Genomic DNA, 21,734 nt, shown 5'->3' on the forward strand with positions numbered 1-21,734 from the left:
CAGGTTCTTAACTTTAATCTCGGTGTGCTTATTGACGGTGCTTTGGCTCACCAAAAATTCCATGGGGGATTTTTGTGGTCACTCCTTACGTACCAGGATTTCGTAGCATGAGAACCATCTCTCCTTCTCTTTCTCTCTCTGTGTAGGGGAACTGGGGAGAGACAGTGTCTGTGATTTGGTGGCTCTGGGGTATTAACAGCAAGAGCTTAAGTTATTAAACAGAGCAGCTCTAATCCTCAAGGTTTCCTGGAACAGTGGGGATTATTGTATTTTTTTTTTTACAACAGAGTCCATGGAGCTATTCTAATGAACTACAGTTTGCTCCCTGCCAGGCCAAAACTGACCCCAAATGCCTTTCCGCTAGGTCCACATCCCCACCGTAGGAGAGGTGATGGAGTTCTACTTGGAGATCGACCCTGTCACCTTGAACCTGATCATCTTAGTTGTGAGCTACGTCATCCTGCTCCTGGTGTTCCTCATCTCCTGTGTGCTCTATGACTGCCGAGGCAAGGACCCCAGTAAGGAGTATGCTCCCGAGGCCACCGCGGACGCCCCGCCCTCCATACGCCTGGTGATGATGCCACAGAGCACTCCTGGGGCCCCCTGGGCCAGGGGGCCTGGCCTTCATATGAAAGATCCTGCCCCACTGGGGAAGAAAAGCACCATGGTGTGAGCTGGATATGGGACACTGGGGAGAGACCACTGGACCCTGGGGAGAGACCCTTGGACTTGCAAGAGAGGACCAACTCTTGCCTATGGTGGCTCCAGTTCTCTCAGCACGTGGGTCCTGCTTGGCTAAGGAAGCTGGACGTCTGTCTTACTTTCTGCTTTCTGGTCCCCTGTCTTTGTAGATAAAGCAACTGTTTAAGGTAAGATGCCCAAAGTGGTCTTCAGTTGAATTCTCCAAATGCAAAATATCAGCAGGACTATTGTATGATGAAGTCAGTTTCTGTCATTCCTGATAGGAGAGGTTGGCGTTGAGTAAGGATTGAAAGGAAAGAGTAGAAGAGAGGTGTGTGTATGTGTGTGTGTGTGTGTGTGTGTGTGTGTGTGTGAGAGAGAGAGAGAGAGAGAGAGAGAGAGAGAGACAGGCAGAGAGAGAGAAATGAGGAATGACACTCACTCAAATCCTTCCTATACTTTCCAAGTCCTTTACATTCAAGGTGACTATGCTGGACTGGCTTCAGGTTACTGTTATTTCTGTACTTAGCAGTTCTTCACCTGGTGACAGTATGTCAGTGTAGGGAATGTGGGAGGCCAATCTCACACGTGATTTGAGTTACCTCCCTGGCTGGGTGAGAGGCGCTTAGATACAGCTGTGTCTGAGCCATTCCCCACCCTTTCCCAGGTCCGAGGGCTTGTCCGTGCAGAGGTGGGCCTGGCCACTGTCCTGAAGACCCAGTCATCACCCCTGACCTTGGGATGCTGCCCCCTTAACCTTCATTGGATGGGATTTTCCCTGGAATTTTTTGTTCCCCAATAAAAGCCCACTCCCTGGCGTGTTCTCTCTCTCTCTCTCTCTCTCTCTCTCCCTCTCTCTCTCTCGCCTCTTCTGTAAACCTCGCCACCACATTAGGTGGCTGGAGGCGGGAGCTAGGAGAAGCCCTCTCGGAGCTGGTGTTAAAGGTAATGAGAGTCTGTCTCTTTAATTAAAAACTCCCTAGTAATTTCTTATGAACCGAACCTTCTTTCATGAAGCCAGCGCTGGCCGCGTGGCAGACAGGAACATGGTCACTGTAGAGCATACAATGAAGATGACAAAGCTTGGAGCCTGGGTTCAAACCTGCCTCCTCCACTTAGCAGCTGTGTCACCATGGCTGTGTCAGCCAGCTCTTCGAGCCTCAGCCTGGTGACAGGCCTGGGCTATGTAAATGAGAGAGCACTTGAGACCTTGCTTGTCGCATGGCCATAGCGTTTATGACACTTGGGGTCGTGATTCCCTGCCATGCTGCTCGTGAAGTTGTTTGACCTGAGTCCTCCAATCTGTAATACAAAGTTTGTGAAGGCTCATTAAAAAGCCAAGGTTCTTCCAAGTGCAGTGGCACACAACTATAATCCCAGCGGCGTGGGAGGCCAAGGCAGGAGGATGGCGGGTTCAAAGCCAGCCTCAGCAACTTGGCAAGTCCCTATGCAACTTAGCACGAACCCATCTCAAAAGGAAAATTTAAAAGGTCTGGGGATGTGACTCTGTGGTTAAGTGTCCCTGGGTTCAATCAAGCTGAGGTCAAGGTCCCTCAGCTTGGTGTCTCCACTCCCCAGAACACTGCTGGGCATCTTTCTCACACCCTTTGTTCATTGTTGTTGACTAATCAGTTTGTTACCCTGTTCATTCATTTACTGGCCTGATTTTGCATTATTATCTCCAGAGGTTTTGTGTGTGTGTGTGTGTGTGTGTATTAATCCTCCTCTCCCTGAGCTCAGGGCAACTTACATGTTCCTTTGGTGATTTATTCAACCCTTCTTCCCATGAGGACCTGGGTAGAAATACAAAGAAACAAGCCCATCAGGCCCCATGCCCTCTGGTCTTTGCTGCCTGACAGAAGGAAGAGGGGTCCCGGGTGACTTAGTCAATGAAGAAGGAGAAGGCACTGCAGGTGCTCTGCTAGAAGTCCACCCAGGGTCCAGGAGTCCACAGAGGTGCCACGTGTGCAGGAAGGGCTCAAGGAGCACTCGAATGATGTTGAATGGCCAGTTCCGTCTTAGACTTGGGCATCAAAGATAAGAGACTCTGACTGAAGGGTGAGTGGCCCCCACAGCCCTCCGGAGAGCAGGGCCTGGCACAGCCTCCCTGCCAGCGGTCACAAGGAGCACGTGACCACTCTGAATGATTAAATAGCTATAGCAAATGTGAAGATAACCCCTCTTCTTTTTTTTTTCTGATTTTGACATTTATTTTTAATTTTGTTCTGATTATATCAGAAAAGTATACTTTCTCGTAGGCAAATGATGTGAAAATGATATTGAAAATCCTGCTATAGTTTGAATCTTGAAAGCTTCCCCAAAGCCTATGTGTTAAAGGCTTGGCCACCAGCCTGTGGCACCACTGGGAGGTAGAAAGGACCTGGTGGAGGGAAATTAGGTCACCGGGGGCATTCTGTTGATGGGCTGTTGGGTACCTGCTCCCATCTTCTTTCTCTCTTTGCATCCTGGCCAATGAATGAACAGGCCTCCTCTGCCACACGCTACCACTGACACACTGTCCTATCACAGGCCTAATGCAATAGAACCAAGTTACCATGCACTGAAACCATGAGCCAAAATGTACCTTTTTTATTTATCAAGTTCATTTTCTCAGGTATTTTGTCACAGCAATTGACTAACACAGCCTTTTTTCTTTTATGGTCAAGTAGTCATCTCTGCTTTTATAATGAAAATATAAAAGGAAGGGGTAAACACAGTAAATTCACAGTGTCTTCTAGGAATCTGCTATTTCTCTAGTGTGAGCTTCCCCTGGACTAATCTTCTTATTTCCCCTGTCATGGGAATGAATATACATATATATTCATCAATTGGGGAAAAAAATATCAGTGGACCACAAGAAAACAATGATAATAATAATAATTAATGTATGTTATTGAGAGACAGAAACATACGTTCAACCCATCTAATATTAAAGTTAAGAATATGAAATAGGGGCTGGGGTTGTGTCCCATCGGTAGTGCACTTGCCTAGCATGTGTAAGGCACCGAGTTTGATTCTCAGTACCACATATAAATGAATAAATAAATAACAAACATCTATCAAAAACTAAAAAAATTTTTTTAAAAAAAGAGTATGAAATAAATATTCAAAAATTTTTAAATAAAAATATTTCCAATTATGTCTTTATTTTATATTAGAATCAATTGAAGAGGAAAAATTAACAGAAGTGGAGAATAGAAAAATAAATTACAAGAGAAAAAAACAAATGATGATAATAGCAATCATAACCACTACAACAGATAAAGGGAACAAAAATAAAGACAGAAAGAAAAAAGGAAGAAAAGAAGGAAACAGAAAACACTCTAAGGTGAATTTGGAATAAATCAAGCCTCTGGTTGATTTGATTTGGGGTTCATTGAATTCATGCTCTTTAAACAGAAACTACATTCTTAACACTTAAAATAATCTCGTCTGTAAATTATCGACTCTTGGAATCTTACAGAAGCTAGAGATATAAAAATTTAAGAATTTTACTGGCATCTTATTCATTTTCTGTTGCTATAACCAAGTACCACAGGCTGGATGGTTTATAAAGAACAGAGGTTCATTTAATTCACGGTTCTGGATGCTGAGAAGTCCAAGAACATGGTGCTGGTATGTGCTGTGGGCTTTCTGGCTGCATCATGGCACAGCAGAGGGCATCACATGGTGAGACAGAGTGAGCATGCCAGCTTGGGTCTCTCTTCCTCCTCTTATAAATCCTCTAATGGTAGGATAGGGGCCCCACCCACGTGACCTCATCTAATCCTAGGTACCCCAGTGGCCTCACCTCTAAATACCATTAATATATAAATTTGGGGATTAAGTTTCCAACATGAGCACCTGGGGAACACATTCAAACCATTGCAACCCGTGAGGAAATGAGCCCAGAAGAAATCATGATTTTCCCAGGGGTATCTGGCCTTAGAGCTGGGACTCATGCCCTGCCTTTTTCCTGTCTCTGCCCCCAGGCTCTCTCTACAACATGATCTCCTTAGCTCTCTGTATTTTAAACCTTCATGACTTATTTCTTATTTTTAATTAAAATTTCATTTCCTAATGGAACGATTAGTGGTACGGCTGTGAGGTTCTAATGCGTTAGAAATATAGTATTAAAACCTGGTGGGATGGATTACCAGCTGGAACCGAGAAACCCCCTGGACCTTCGAATACTCTGCCTGATGGGATTAGGACTCCCTTAGTTCACTTTATTTTAACCCATTACTCTCTCATCGCCAGCAATTTGTATCAAAGTGAATGCAGAATCGGGGCCTAATGTGAATCACAACTGTGGGAAGAACACACGCAGAACACTTCCAAGATGAAGGAAGTGAGGGGGGCGTGGAATGGAGATCCATCAGGAATTTTGCTAGGTACATTTTATTCACATTATCACTTAACTTTCACACTCCTCTCTGAGAGAAGCCAAGCGAAAACTAGTTTAAAGATAAGGACCTGAAAGCTCAGAGGTAAAGCTCATGCAAAGCTACACAGCTGGCCCACATGGGCGGGCAGGATTTGAACTCAGCTCTGGAGGTGTGGTCTTCTGCCCTATCTTTTTTTGGGGAGGGATACCAGGGATTGAACTCAGGGGCACTTGATCACTTGAGCCACATCCCCAGTCCTATTTTGTATTTTATTTAGAGACAGGGTCTCACTGAGTTGCTTAGGGCCTTGCTTTTGCTGAGGCTGTCTTTGAACTCACGATCCCCCTGCCTCAGCCTCCTGAGCCACTGGGATTATAGGCATGTGCCACTGTGCCCGGCTATTAAAGGAAAGTGTCCCCTCTTGTTTGTTCTGCCTACCTGATATCTCTCTCTCTCTCTCTCTCTCTCTCTCTCTCTCTCTCTCTCTCTCTCTCTCTCTCTCTCTCTCCTCTTTTGCTAGAATTGCAATCTAATCCCTACAGGGTTATTCAATACATGTCTATTAAATGATCTTATGGACTTGCAGATTTTCTCCTCTGAAAAATATGGCCGTGGTTTTCCATTGGAGGAAAAAAAGTAATCTTTGAGATTTGGGCAGAACATTGTTCCCTGGTATTCCATAAGACACTGGGGTGGAGTGGACAAAGACTGGGCGGACAACCAGACAGGCCTGGCTCAAGTCCCCCTGGGTCACTACTGGTCTTAAGCTTCACGTACACTTAACTTCTGAACCTTTTCCTGTAATGAAAACGTGGATGTAATGTTAATGTCCATGAGGTTTGAAATAACATGCATAAGTATCTCAACATACAGTAAGATTTCAACAGAATGAAAGCCACTATTATTATGCCAGCAAATACGGTGACAATAAAGAGAGATGGCCTCACGGGAAGGCTCAGCCAATTCAGGTTATTTTGCAGGAGTGCTGAGGAGGGAGGGTTGAGAGGTTGGAGAGGAGGCCACATGCAGCAGAAATTTGGAAAGAAGAGAAAGCATCTGTTTTGGATTGAACTCTGCAACTCTCCCCTATTTATATGTTGAAGTCCTTCACCACAGCCCCTCAAAGGTGCCCTTGCTTGGAAATAGGGTCATTGCCGTTGTATGGGTGAAAATAAGGTCATGTGGGTGTCGGGAAGGGCCCTCATCTTATATGATTGGCATCCTTATAAAAGGGAATTTGAGCCCAGACATGCACTCAGAGCAAAGACCATATGAAGTCTGAAGTGATGTCACCACCATCCCAAGAACCAGAAGGTAGAAAAAGGGCGAGGAACGATCCTTTCCTTGCACTTTTGAAGGGAGCAATCCCTGCTGAAACCTTGATCTTGGGTTTCAGCCTCCAGAAGTGTGAGACAGTAAATTTCTCTTGTTTATGTCACTCTGTTTGAGGCACTTGGTTAGGATGGCCCTAATGAACTAATAGAGTGCCTGAAGGGAATATTTAGGACACAGGATGGGATGCTTAACACCTCAAGCCTCTTCAAGGTCAGTTACTCCAATCTATGGGAAGAGACAGAGTCGGGGGTCTTGGGACCAGGAACAAGTCACAAAGTAAAACTATGGGCTTCCTGTGCAAAACTATTTGATTGAAGCAGAAAAAGCCCAGAACTAGCTCCAAATGATCCAAAGTCTCTCCAGATACCCCATGACTTCTGGAAAAGCCATCATGCAAGTATTAGGTACCTCACTGAATCCTCCTGAAAATGTGTAGGGGCAGAAACCATTATTCTTCTTTCAGAGACAGGGGAATTCCAGCTTCTCTTGCATAAACTTTTGGGATGGAATTCTTAGAGTCCAGAGACCCTGACTCATTTCTGACTCTGCCCCATGATTCCATAGCTGCCCAGAATCCATGCAGAGTCACAGAGTGATTCGTCAAGATGGATATAGATCTGACACACTCTTGCCATTTGTCACTCCCTGGCTTTATTTTTGTGTTTTGAATGACACAGTCCTCTAGATGAAGGCCCAAACTCCCTGGGATTGAGAGGCCACCCGGTATTTCTCAGGAGTGTTGAGAACAGCTTCTTTCTCATGACTTCCCCTTTCCTGAGAACACTGGTGGTTGAGATATAGAAAGTACAAGAACATTTATAGCTACCTGTGTTGTAACACTTGATGTCAACTTTAACCTTCTCACGCTGTCAGTTCCAGATAAGGGCTTTGTGACACGAAGAGTAAGAAAGATCTTAGCTGTTCCATAATCTCTCAAGAGAGTGGGAAGTTGTCTGCACATTTTTTTTTAACTTGAGGTTTCTCTGCACCCGCCCGTTATTTAATTAAACCCCAACCATAGGCTGGGATCGGCTGGTTCTGTTTGGCACATCGCAGCCTGGTGGCCTCAACTACAATTGAGAGTTGATAAGCATACAGTATAAAGCTCGAGATACCTGCAGGATGGAGACTTTTTTTGGAAGCCCAAAATGCTGCAGGGAGAGAGAAAAGGTGCTGTTTGGAAAGAGGCCTTATAATCGCACAAGAGCAGTTCAGTGGAAATGTGGTAGTGGAATTTGGAATCTGGAACACCGACCAAATAGGATAAAAGCATTCCTATCATGGCAATTTACCAGCAAAAGTCTGTCACTGCAGGAGGAAGAAAAGCTGATATTGACAATCGAATTTGGGAGAAAAACTCACATGCAACAATCATGATACACATGCTCAGGAGGAAAATCAGAAGACCCAGAGAAGGAAATAATCGACGACTTACAAGATTTGACAAATCTCACCATCAAGAAGGTCTCCCTCTATGTAGCCTAGTTCTTTTCTGCTCTGGAACTTTACATTCATTTTCTCTCATTTACACCTTTTCTGCTTTCATTAAAAAAAAAAAAAAAAACTGTTTAGTCAGTGATTTATCCAAACGTGTCTGGTAAAAGAATCCAGATTCAGATTAGATCAGAAGGTGTGATAAGATGTGGTTGGAAAGGTGGCTGAAAGCATACAGTCATAGCATACTGGTGAATCACCGTCTACTGTGCCCTGTGTTGCAAATCATCTGTTTTACCATTAAGAATGGCCTAAGCTAGGGACTGGGATTGTGGCTCAGTGATAGAGCGCTTGCCTAGCATGTGTGAGGCACTTGGGTTAGATTCTCAGCACCACATATAAATAAGTGAATACAATAAAGGCCCATTAACAACTAAAAAAAAATTTAAAAAAAATAAAAGAATTACCTAAGCTAATGAACAATGGACCTGTTTGTATACAGAAGGTGAGTTGAGGGTTATTCCCACCACAATGTCATTCTCAGTCCTGTGTACTCCAATTATGTCACTTGTGGAGCACAGACACACTTGGAGGCACAGTTAATGTGGAAGGAACTGTATAGACCTACAGACCATTCTCCATCTATCTGACGAATACTTACAGAGCACCTACTTCCTGCACACCCAATGCCAGGGTCAGGGGATGCATCACTGCCCACAACAGATGTAAGCTCTGTCTTTATGAAATGTCCCAAGAGACAGCAAAAAACGTACTAAGCACTTTGCATACGTTGTCTGAATGATCACTACTACCTGGAGAGGTAATGACATTTTCCCGATTTTATACATTTTAGGCAATTGAGGCTCCAAAGCTCAAAGAAACTATTTAAACCAGTGGCTCTAAATGGCTTTGCGCATCAGTCAAGAAAATTTTAATACTCACCCTGTGAGTGTCTACTTAAATAAATAAACAGTGTGCCTTTGTGCATTAGACAGACACACATACACATTCTTTTAAATCATATGCATGTTATATAAATCTTTTTGTATGTCTAACTTTGGATATCTGCCCTCTATCCCTCCACCGTATCAGCTCTGATTAGGTCTGTGACTAATGGGAATAATCTACCTCCAATCTTCTCCCACCTAACCAACCCCAGGTTTTATTCTGGAACCCTGTCTAAGAATTTGACGTAAGAAATAGGTTCAAGTAAAAAATAATAATGTTCACGTGGGGAATAAATCTTTGTATTGCCAAGGATGGTTTGCAGAATTCCTGGATGACTATTTTACATGCAAAGGTAAGTTCTCCCTTTAGTTGATAAATCCGATTCATTTCCTTTGTGTTCTCTTTCCTGGCTGGATCTTAAGTACTTCAAGCAAAAGACTGTTTCAACCCCCCGCAGTACCTAGTAAAGAACTAAACACATCACGAATTCTCCATCCTCCGGGGATGACTTTGTTTCTCATTGGAAAAAAAGAAAGATAGTTTACATCCATTGGAGAGCAAAAATTGCATCCCTGTAGAAACAAACTGCTGCCACTCACAGTAGGGAAGAGGCTGACATGCTTCAAGTGGGTACAGAAGGCTGGGGATGCAGCAGACAGGCTTACAATCAAGGAGGCCCATGAGAAGCAACCAAGGGTTCCATCTCAAACCCAGTCATTCTCCCTAGGGACACCAGTCCCCACTTGCTCATCTGCATATGCTAGAATTAATGAGTCACCTTCCAAGGTTCTTTCAGCTCTGACATGTTTGACCCAGCATCTTTTCTTTTTCCCTGATCTTTTCTGTCTCTTCCCACTTTGGCCTTCTAGAATTAAATATCTAGTGACGGGAGGATTTGTCTGAAAAATGGTAGCTGGGGCATTGTTGATCAGAGGGTGGCAGCAGGAAGCCTAATGGAGGGTTGAGTCCTTTCCTTCTCCGGGGTGCATGCACACACCCCATTTGCTAATGTGCTTTCCATCTGACATTTCAAGTAACTGTTCCCACGTTGGTGCTTCTTCAAGTCAAGCTCTGTTCTGCAGTCTTTGGAAGGAACGTAAACCGTGACAAATGGTCTCAGTTCAGGCATATGGTGGTGTGTTGATTTCCTAGTTGCTGGGGTATATGGACACGCTTATTGTCCCCAAATGTAAAAATAATGAAATCACCACCATACGTGGAATGACGACGGCGATGGGAAACAGATTTGATGTATTGGCATTTTGGAGACTATCTTTAATTTTTAGTAGAATATTGCCTGTAATTTCTATCCTCAGTGAATTTCAATTGCATTCTCCCTAAAATTGTTTTTTTTTTTTAAAAAAAAAAAAGATGGCTAGGAATTCAAGTTTGCCTTATTGTTCTGGGTACATGAGTTAGAAATTATGCTTAGCTATGAAAATTTAAAAAAAAAAAAAAAAGCAGAATGCAGTGGTGAGTTTGTTCTCTCTCCTGCAGCCCAAGATTGGGAACAAAGTGGTTCAGCCAGAAACAGAGCCTCCAAGATGCCCCCAATATCCAGGTACCTTTAATTCTGCTCCACCAGCTTTTCTTCATTCCTGCGGTAGTCTTCTCACTAAAAGTTGCTTCAAATCTTCAGTCTAAATTCCAGGCAAGGAGAGGAGTAGGAGGAAAAGCAAAGAGACACATGCTAGTTGAGTTAGCTGCAAGGCTCACCCACACTTCTATTTATATTTCATGGGCTAGAACTTAATTAACGTCTACATCTATCTAGAAGGAAGACTGAAAGAGGTGGATTTTTTGTTGGGGACATCAACATTTCAAACGAAACCAGGGTTCCATTGGAAAGGAAAAGGAAGAGAATGAGTTTGGAATGAGCAATTGCCCTAGTAGGATTGTTTCCCGCCCCTCCCCCCCCCTCCCGCCACCACCACCTCCACCACCTTCTAACACTTGTTGAGATAATCTTGAAAAATTCAGAGAAGGAAAGGATGATGTGAACTACTTGGAAGCCATCTCTAGTAGCATGCAATGTCATGGTTTGCTCATTTTTTCAATTAATATTTGAAGATGTTTTCTGATTGCATTTTTTTATCATAAAAGGAATGCCTATTCATTTGGAAAACTTTGAGGGAAAAAAAATACAGCAAAGTAGAGAGAAGAAAATAGAATTCACCCATAATCCCATTACCCAGATTGTACTACACTATTTTGTTGCATTTTCTGACATTCTTTATATATATCTATACTGTGCATATTTATAATCACAGTGTATGTACCAGTTGGCACCTCTTGTTTTCACTTTCTGCATCGAATGAGTGAATTTGCATATGACCCTACCCAGCGTATCCCTGGCTCCTCATAACAGTATTCCAATCATGGTTAAATCTGTTTGGAATGTGCTTGAAGTAGGAGGGCATGAATAGCATAGACTGATTTTTCTCCTGCACCATTTCTGGGAGACCATACGGCAGGGCTGGCTCACTTCTCACTTTCACTCCGAGACCATATCATATGCTCTCCTTTATGTATTTTTCCATCTCAAAAAATGTCAAGTGTACGAACCAAGAGTTAAAATTATTCTTGAGGGAACATGAGCTACCATGCTCATTCCCACCATATGCCTCACATGGTGGATTTTGTTCTGCCTTATAAATTCATTGGATGTCATGACTTTTTAAGAAAGAGTCCTCATGCATGCCTCAGCAGTCCAAACCCCTAATGAAACAGCAAAGAGAAGAGAAAAATGCCCTGCTCAAGTCATACTGTCATGGACAGTGCCACATCTAGGCCGCTGAGATCTTTTCTACTGATTTCCCCCTCTACTTCAGATGCTTTTGATGATGAAACTATCAGGGAAACTTCAAAGATGTTATGTCTCCTTGAAAATATAATTCATAAGATTTCCCAGGATTCCCACCCCCAACGGTAGCCAGTTACTAATGGCATTAACTAATTCCTGACATTAACTAAATAGAGATTCATAACTTGCTCAGGGTAGTTTAATCAGATTACCATTTCTACTTAGCGTAGTTGATCTTTCGGAGAAAATATACATTCTGTAGAAAACATTTTTTCCCCTCCTTTCCATATTTACTTGCTACAAGTTCAGACCTTTGCTAAATGCCAGGAGTTGTGCTATGGCTTTACAAAATTTACAGCCTGGTTAGAAGATGAGAAAGACACATGAACCAATGTGGTGTGTTCACATATTGGAATGCCAGGCACCTGTGAAAAGCAAGGAGGTGAATCTGCACAGACTGCTATGGAAACTGCTATGGAAAGACGATCGTGATGTACTCTTAGAAGAAAATGGAGGTTTCATAAGAGTTTGATGGTGTCTGTAATATCTCTTCTGTGTTTTAATAAAAAGTACATTCCCACACTTAGATGTTTTTTTATGTGCATAGAAAACATCTAGAGAAGCACAGACAAGGCTTTGAACAGTGACAATTGTCAACAGTGGAATTTGAAAATGATAGAAATAACTTTTTTTTTTACTTTTTCATTTACATTCTGTTTTTTAAGTATAATCATGAATTGCACTTTCTCTGTCCTACATTTTGAATAATCATAGTATCTGCCAGAGTTGTTGTGACAGCTAAATCAGATGCTGCAAATGAAATGCTTAGACCTTTGCCAGGAACATGCTAAGTGCTCAGTGTATATTAACCAGGACGATGCCCACTATGATGGCGATGATGGCGATGATGACAATGATGATAACGATGATGACGATGGTGGCAATGATGTAGGACAATGGGTTTTTCCACCCTACTGCTGAGCATATACACTCACACAAGTTATTTATAGGGCAATTGACATGCATCAAAAGCCTTTAAAAATTGAAAATATTTGGCCCAGCAGTTTCTCCTCTGGGAAAAAAAAAATCGAATGCTCATATAAGAAGTACATAAAAAATAAAGAAAGAATGAAACATTGGTGACAAGCTAAATGTTCAAAATGAGAATCGTTTAAATGTTTGGCGTATCTTTACACTGAAATAGTATGCATTCATTGTAGCAATGAATTAATGGACATTTTAATATGAGGATCATACACCATTAAGGGAAGTAAAGGTAATTTCTGAATAGTATATATGATTCCATAATAGTAAAAATATATATGTAAAATACATATGCATATTTCTGTATGTCTGGAAACACAAGCAACAAAATTGCATGAACAATATGGAACCCTGGGCAACTGTGATATTTTTTTCTTTAGAGTTAGGCATAATTTCCAGTTTTTCTATGACGAATTTCCATTGCTGGGCAAGCGTTTAAAGGAAGGCAAAGGGCCTTTGGGGAGCATTTCTTAATACAGTCTCCATGCCAACCTACTAGTTACGACACCTCTGTCTGGAGCTATCAGAGTGCAAGTAATTCCAGCCACCAGGGAGAAGTGGGCAAGTTCTTTTGGTCTCCAGTGCAGACTCAGTGGACATGGGGCTAGTGTCCTGGCCTGACTCTGGATACTGACTTTTGGATGTTGGTGAAGAGCCAAGGTGGACTCTATTGGACCATGTCATTGTAATCAGCCAACCCCAAAATGTTCAATTTCTGAGTAAAGATAAGAGTTGAGGGGAAATAAGCATAGCTTCTTACCTCACCTCCCTGGTAACTTTATCTCAGAGCAGCGAAAGCCTTGTTTGAATCTGCCCAGATTCCAGATGACCTTTAGGCTTCTTGCAACCACTTGCCTCAGAAGAGCCAAAGGCTGACAGCACTACTTAGCAGCAAGGGGTGTCAGCCCTGCCTCTCCTGATTTCTCAAGGAAGCAGAACTGGAGACTTGACTTAGCTGCTTGCTGTTTTCCGTGATGTCTGTCTAAGCCCTCCTGCGTGATACCACCTGCGGGAAGAGGGAAAAGCCCCAGGGAGCTAAACTGGATGGAGCGAGGCACCCATAAGGACTGACCCAGGCCTCATTTCTTGCGATTCCCCACCCACCTGAAATACCCCTCAATTCTGGTATTTCGTATTTGGGGTTTCTTCCATTGACTTTACCCCACCCCCACCCCCCCTTTTTTTTTGCCTCTTAAATTTTTGCAGGGAACTTCAGGGCTCAGCTGAGATCCTCTTTCTCAGTGCAATCTCTCCTGACACCTCACCTTCCTCACCACTCTGGGACCCTGCCCTGTGACCACACAGCAACCTCTACTAAACTCCATAGGGACTATATTGGAATCACCTGCTTCTAGTCTCTGTTCTCCAGCTCTGGCATAAATTCCTTAAGAACAGAGGCCGTGGCTTCCTGACCTCTGTGTTCTCTATGCCCAGCCGACAGCATGTGTTTAATACATGTTTGTCAAATAAGTAAATGAACAAGCACATCCATCAGTCAATTTGCTCTAACTTGGTGGCAAATTATCTTCTGTCTAGAAGGTGATGAATTCTGAAACTTTGAAGGAGCTGCTATTAGTTATTCTCATCTTAGTGTGAATTGGTTTGTTTGATTGGACTGCTTTCCTATTCGTGCTAAACAAAAGAATATGAAACCGAGATGGAATCTTGGTGCAGTTTGGATTCACATTTCCCTGATGGCTAAAGTTGTTGGACATTTTCTCATAGAATTGTTGGCCATTTGTATTTCTTCTTTTGAGAAAAGTTTGCTCAGTTCATTTGCTCATTTTATTGATTGGGTTATTTGTTGTTTCTTAATGTAGAGTTTTTTGAGTTCTTATAATTTCTGATATTAGTCCTAGGTTGGAAGAGTAGCTGGTAAAGATTTTCTCCCTTTCTGTAATCTATCTATTCACTCTGTTCACTGTTACCTTTGCTGTGCAGAAGCCTTTTAATTTGATGCCTTCTCATTTATTTGCTCTTTGTTTATTTCCTGAGCCATGACAGTCTTATTCAGGAAGTCTTTGCCTGTGTCTGTTTGTTAAAGAGTTTCCCTGTGGTTTTTTTTTTTTTTTTTTTTTTTTTTTATTCTAATACCAGGAAAGTTTCTGATCTGACATTTAAATCTTTGATATACTTTGAGTTTACTTCTATACAGGGTGATAAGGATCTAGTTTCATTCTTCTATATATGGATATCCAGTTTTCTTCGCACTACTTGTTAAAGAAGATTTTTTTTTTTTTCTCCAATGTGTGTTTTGGGGAATTTTGTCCAGATTGAGATTATTATAGCTTTGCGGTTTGTCTTTGTTTCTTCTATTCTGTTCCATGGGTCTGCATGTCTGCTTTTATGCACACACTATTCTGTATAATTAATAGGCATCAACAAAAAATAATCAAAAATAAAAAAGAATGAGAAATTAATACTTGACTTGAAGATTAGAATGGAGAAAGATAAGTTCACTTGGGTTAGAGGATTGGGTACAGTATGTTGAAAATGTCAGCCCTATCCTTTTGAAGTGTGGCCAGGACAAGCTATATCAAGATCAACTGAATGTTTATTAAAAGTACAACTTCCAAAATTTCAACACTACCAAAATCTAGTGAAATGGGCATCTGGATCTCCATTTGAATTATCATCTCCGAGCCAATTGTTATGAGAGGGATCAGGAAAACATAAAGTCACTAAACATTTGGGGTTTTGAAGAAATCAAAATGAAAGTAGGAGCCTAGAAAGACCGAGAGAAAAATGGCCCAAAGTAAACCACACGTGTTCTAAAATTTTGCCTAAAGCTGTCCGTAAAAGAAAGCTCTTTTTCTCCTGTTTCTCTGTCCCATAATTCATTGTCCTATGTCACATGGAAATTTATATGACTCTACTCAAAGGAGTTAACATCCAAATATAAAATAGTAGAAAAAACAAGAATGCTAGATGCTAGAAATACACTGCACAGTTCAGTCTCCAGTTTCTCGACCACTTGAGAAGTGACCTAGGGTAATTCCTTAATGTGTCTGTGCTTTAGTGTCCTCAAAGGTGAAATGGCAGTGATAATAATAGCTATCTGCTTTCTAAGGTTTATAGAGTAAAAATACACATAATGTACTTGGAACTGCATGTAACAAGTACAATGTGTATTAGATATTTAACATTGCTCTATAAATTATATTTAAAAAGTTAATTGTGCTCTAAGACCAACATCCATGGCATACACTGATTTTTAGGAGGTCTTTTTTTTTCTGATTTAGCTTCTCATTTGTATTATGAACATTTTCAAATGGACCAAGTAGAGAAAATGGTAGACACTCTCCATAAAATGATCACCCAAATGCAATAGTTTATCAAGATATGGCCATACTAACCTTACCTACTTTTGATAAAACAATATTTTAAAAATCACACCATATCATTTTATCACCTGTGGATTTCATTGTGCATCTTGACAAAGTATAGAGACCTGCTTACATGATCTTAACATTCTTCCTCTATCTACAAAGTGAGGATTCCTTGGAATCTCTAGAATCCAGTCAATAGTGGCCTAGTTTCCAAGTGGTTGGAGTCAGAATCCAAATCAGTTCTACTCATTACATTTGGTTCTAATTTTTCTCAAACCTCTTCATCTAAAACAGTCTCTTCCTTTTTCTCACTTATTGCAGGAACCAGGCCAAAGGTCCATTAGAATGAAACACATTCTTATGACTGGGGAAGTCTAGGTTTATAACTTTATCCCAGTACAATTATGAATAGCACCCTTTCTTTCTTAGTCATGCTACATATTTGTGGTTTGTCCGTGTGTTTCATTGTTTGCTCTAATTTATTCTTCTATCTGCTTATATTTCCTGTACATTGATGTTAAATACTGGATTCAGGCTTACATACTTTTTGGCAAAATTTTTTCATCAATGTTCCTGTTTGGTATATGTCACCCCATGTCAGGAGGTGTGCAGTGTCCTGTTGCTCCACTCTTGGTGATCCACAAATTGATGAACGGGTTCATATGAGGTCAGCATGATCAAGCCACCATAAAGTTCTTCATGGATTTTTCACGGTTTCCGCATTGTCAATCATTACCTGAATCAATTACTACATCAAAGGTTAGGAAACAGTTCTAGCTCCACCATCCCTTCCCCATGTACTGAATGGAATTCTTTTGTAAAGGAAAACTTTCTCTCACCAGCTCAGGCTTGTTTGCCCTGCACTTACCATTTATAGAGGAAGAACAGAAAAAATGTTTAACTCTTTCCTTCGAACAGTTGGTTTTCAGAATATGGCATTGAAATTTTAGTTACTTCCAACAGTGTCTAGTTTATTAGAGGTTTTTGGTTTTTAGTTGTTTGATGTTTAGTTTAGTTTAGTTTTCTTTTCTTCTTTTTTTTTTTGAGTGTTTTTATTTGCTTGTTTGTTTTTATTGGGGAAATTTTTTCTTTCTTTTTAGAAAACAGTATCATAAATTCATGAGTTCTTACATGTTAAATTTAAATGCATTCATAAAAAAATTAGCCTCATAAATTAAAAGCTGCCTATATTAGTCAAGTTTCTCTAGAGAAAAATAATATAATGCTCATATATAGAGAAGTTTTGTTTTGGAATATGACTCACAATTGTGGAGACTGGCACATCTGACATCTACAGGACAGTCAGGCAGGCTAAAAACTCAAAGAAAAGTGGATGTTGCAACTTCAGTCTGAAGATAGTCTGCTGGCAGAAGTCCTCTGGGAGCAGGGAGTCTGAGTTTTTTTCTCCTAAGGTCTTCAACTGATTGAATGAGGCCCATCCACATTATGGAAGATCATTTGTTTTATTTGAATTCTACTGACTTGAATGCTAATTTTATCTTTAAAATATCTTCCCAGTGATATCTAGACTGGTGTTTGTCAAAATATCTGGGTGTCATAGCCAGATATTGTAAGTTGACACATAAAATTAATCATTACTGTATCAATATTTATATATAATAATAACAACAACAATAAAAATCCTGAGTGATAAAAATCAATGCTTTACTGCAGGCATTCAAAGATAACAGAGAAACAAATAAGAAAGATTTGAATTAGTAATTTCTTTGTGCCCTGCTGGGTTGGGTGCTACACCAAATGCTGACCAAAAAAAAAAAAATGCACTTATTTCTGCCATATCCTACATAACCTTGAGCAGCTCACATTAGTTCACTGAACCTCAGGACATTCATCTGAAAATGTGTCCTGCCTGTTATATTTTGTTATGACACCAAAAAAGACTGCATATCAAAGCATTCTGAAAACCCTACTCATTACACAAATCTCAGATGCTCTTAAGACTATTTTTGTTAAGCACCAATGAACCAAAGAGTGTCAAGCAAATGCACTCAGACGCTGTAGCTGTGAGTTCATGCCACATTATGAAGGTCAATAACTTTCTCCCCACTTGAGAGAAGCAGTGATTTGGGGGCCCCACATTTTAAGAGAAGGGAAAGTTGTTCCTCTCCTAAGGGAAAAAGAATCAGAGTACCAATTTTCCACATGGATGCCTTTGTCACTAAGTTCTTATTTCCCCTAGAGTCTCTAATTCTCTATGTCAACAATGTAACGATGACAAAGGCAAAGGATCAATAAAGGTAGCTTTCAATGTTGCAATGATGAATGCAAAGTCTACCTCGATTTATTTGTTGGTTCATTCATCAAGCATTTATCAAACACTCATTCTATGCAAAAGTTTATGCCAGGTGCTATTAAAGGTACAGAAATGAAGCAAATCCAGATTCTGTCCTTGAGCAAAATTAATAGGAAGAAAAAGGAAATACCTATAACAAGAGATTGAAGAGTACAATAAGAGAGCTCCGTAACATCTCATGGAACTTCAGAAACCCAGTTCACAGACCAAGCTGAAGTTTCCACGTGGCTTCTTGGAAGAGGAGGCACTGAAGCTAATCTGAAGAATAGGAACAGATTAGGACCTGAGAGATGAGGTGGGGTGGGGCAGATAGAATGACCCGGGTAGTGGTACCGTGGGAAAGAAAAAGTAGGAAAGACATCTGGACAAGTGCTATTTGTGGCAGACAGTGAATTCTCTCTTTTTACCTGTAACTTCCTTTTCTGCAATGTGGAGAGGATTTTTCAATTCATCTAAAACGGAAATGTCAAAAAGGCTTTCTCTGGCTCACCAGTTTCAACCGATGGGTAGTAGACGGTCACAGCTGGTGGGTCAGCTTAACAGAGAGGATTATTGTCATATCCCCTCTCAATGAGTCCTAATTTTCCGAAGATTACATGTTTTCCAATTCTAAAACTCTGACTCTCAGAAGCTTAAGCTTGTCTGAAAATTTCAACATTCAAGATATAAATCTTTTCTTAGCTATAATGCCCAAGCCCATGTTTCCTAAACAAAAAAACAAAGAACTTGATCTAGCCTTTATGAGGATGCAGAGTCATCCTCAAAAACAGAAAAAAAATCATACTCAACTGTCAGGACAGAAGTACCACAGGACTGTGGGGATCCCTGGAGGCTCAGGGGAGTATTATCCTTCAACTCGGTGGCTCCAGAATGCTCTCTTTGTTATATGGTTGGTTGTTGGTTTTTTCCCTCTCTACCATTTCTGTTGAGCATTTAGCTCACAGATTTTGGTGCTTTCAATGTTTCTACCCCTTTTTTCCCATTTCTTTCTGTCTGTTTGCTGTTTCTCTTATACTTGAGGATTGGAAACTAGATCCAAGTTCTGTTAAAATAACATGTAAAATAAGAGTAAGTTCTGAGAGTGGGTATAAGAAGGTTGACTAGATGTAAAGTATCTTGAGACTTAGTGCCTTTTGGCTCTAGTCTGGCTGGTTTTGTTGACTTGTTGGTTTGTTTTTGTGGTGCAAGGGATTGAACCCAGGACCTCCATATGCTAGGCAAGTGCTCTTCCACTGAGATGTATCCCAGGCTCTGATCGGGCTGTTCAATTAAATGTATGTGTGTACACACGCGTGCATGTGTGTTTGTGAGTGTGTCAAAGATGGAGAGGTATCTCTATGTATGTGATTAAGTGAGGTTTTCCCTTCTGTTTTTTTACTGTGAGTGCATGACAGCTAAGCATGACCATCCATAATTTTCCTAGAGAAATTAGAAAGCATAGAACATTGAAGATAACAAGGCATTTTGTAGGACTGTATATAAAAATTACCCCCTGTGCTAGACAGGCTCCGTGATTATTCAGAGGCAGGGTAAGCTGCATCCATTATCTCTGAGAAATAACAGTTGCATGTTTAGGCCAAGTTCCTACTGGGAAATTGAAAGAAAATTATTATTTGGCTTGAGGTCCCTTGATCCCCAAAGAGACTTCCTTCAGCTACTATGAGCTGCTACCCGTGTGATAATTATTATGAGAAATCCTGCACATCTCTCCCACATCAGTGTACGAGGGACTCAACAGACATGGATTCAGAGAAAGTCAATGCCTATGCTAAACAAAATCACCTGGAAATCCTGTTCAAAATGTAGGTGCTTGGAGTCTATTTTAGCAGATCTGGGACTAAGACCAGAAGTTTGGGAGAGATTTTCACCCCACGATAATTAAGCTTCCAAATCCATCATAACTGCAATACCATTATCACACTCAGGTCTGATTTTGTAAGAAATCCAGATTGTCTGTGTGCTCACAACCATTTAGTATTTAGACGTGGGGCTTTAGATAGTCAGAAGGACATTGCTTTTTATTCAGAGTACTCCTTTTTCTGCCCCTGAGCTTCCTGCCCAGCTCACCATGTACCTGTCAGCCCCATCAGCCGTGTCTGTGCCCAGATAACAAGATATCTAGGCATGCATGAGCTCCTACCCATTTCTTCCTGTTCTATCTCTTCTCATGGTGCTGAGCTGGAAGCAGTGCCCAGGTTACTATAGGACACTCACATAGCATGGCCCTGCCTCCTAGGAGTGTTGGGGTTTTCTCTACCAAGGGCATGCTTCTGAAAGAAGGGTCATGGTCAAAAGTATTGTTAATCATAAAACTGATGACAGCACTAGACACATGCCTATAATCTAGCAGCTCAGGAGGCTGAGGCAGGAGGATTGCAAGTTCAAGGCCAGCCTCAGCAACTTGGTGAATCCTAAACAACTTAGCAATACCTTGTCTCAAAATTAAAAAAAAAAAAAAAAAAAAACAGGCTGGGGGTGTGGCTTAACGGTTAAGTTCCCCTGGGTTCAATCCCTCCCCCAAAAAAGATGAAAGCCACCCCACTAGGAAGTAGAAACATAGGTAAGAAAGACAGTCTTGACCTGGGCCTTCTTGCTGAGGGTTTCCCACCCACAACCCACCTCTTCTTTGCTGGAAGAACTCATCTCCCACTGTCACCTCCCATCATTGAGGCAGAAAATGACAGCCACTAACTTTTCCAGTCTCCCTTCTATGAAGACATGAAATTGTGACCTGTTCCTCCGGGGGGCTTCTAGGAAAGACCTTCTCTTCCACCACAACTTAAAAACAATAGGTCCATGAAAATGCCCCTCTTCTTCACTGGCTGGGTACTTAAAAAGCATTATCCCCTTTTAAACTCATAGCAACCTGATGGTGTAGCTGAGAGCGTATTCCCAGATTTAGAAATGAACAAATGGAGGCATAGGAAGGTGAATCATTTAACCAAGACTGTATCTAATTAATGGTAGCTCCAAGATTCAAGCCCAGATCTGTAGGATTCCTGATGTGGTTGTCCCCTAAAAGGATATGTTGAAACCTTCATCCATAACACCACAGAATGAGATTTTATTTTAAAATAAAGGTTATACAGATATAATCATATGAAAATGGGGACATCAGGGTGAGCCCTAATCCAAAAGGACCAGTATGTTATAAACAGGGGGAAATTTGCACACAGAGGCAGACACACACACACAGGGAGGACCAGCTGAAGACACATGAAGAAGACAGCCAGGAGACAGGGGTGATGTGTCTACAAACTAGGGAAAGCCACTGATTGGATGTGAACACCAGAAATCAGAAGACAGGAGGGAGGATTCTCACCTAGAGCCGTCACAGAGCATGACCCTGCCAACACTTTCAATTTAAGCTCCTGGCTTCCAGAACCATGAGACAATAACTTTCTGTTACTTGAAGGCATCTCACGTTGGGTTCTTTTAACAAAGCAGCCCTAGGAAACTAATACAACTTGCAAACCCTT

At 41.3% G+C, this 21,734-nt stretch overlaps 1 protein-coding gene across 1 annotated transcript; it reads left to right on the forward strand.

Moving 5' to 3' along the window:
• Positions 1–391: 391 nt before the first annotated feature.
• On the forward strand, positions 392–673 carry Smim36 (small integral membrane protein 36). Its single transcript, XM_046420406.1, has one exon. It carries the CDS (start codon positions 392–394, stop codon positions 671–673), a length of 282 nt encoding a protein of 93 aa, XP_046276362.1.
• The last annotated feature ends 21,061 nt before the right edge of the window (positions 674–21,734 follow it).

This window comes from Marmota monax, unplaced genomic scaffold (assembly GCF_021218885.2).
Source record: "Marmota monax isolate L192 unplaced genomic scaffold, Marmota_monax_Labrador192_F-V1.1 WCK01_AAM20220418_F8-fsc00064, whole genome shotgun sequence".
NCBI classification, from domain to species: Eukaryota; Metazoa; Chordata; class Mammalia; order Rodentia; family Sciuridae; genus Marmota; species Marmota monax.

Bases quoted from the DNA above. Each gene is read 5' to 3' on its own strand.
- Smim36 (XM_046420406.1), top strand. From the start codon at position 392: ATGGAGTTCTACTTGGAGATCGACCCTGTCACCTTGAACCTGATCATC.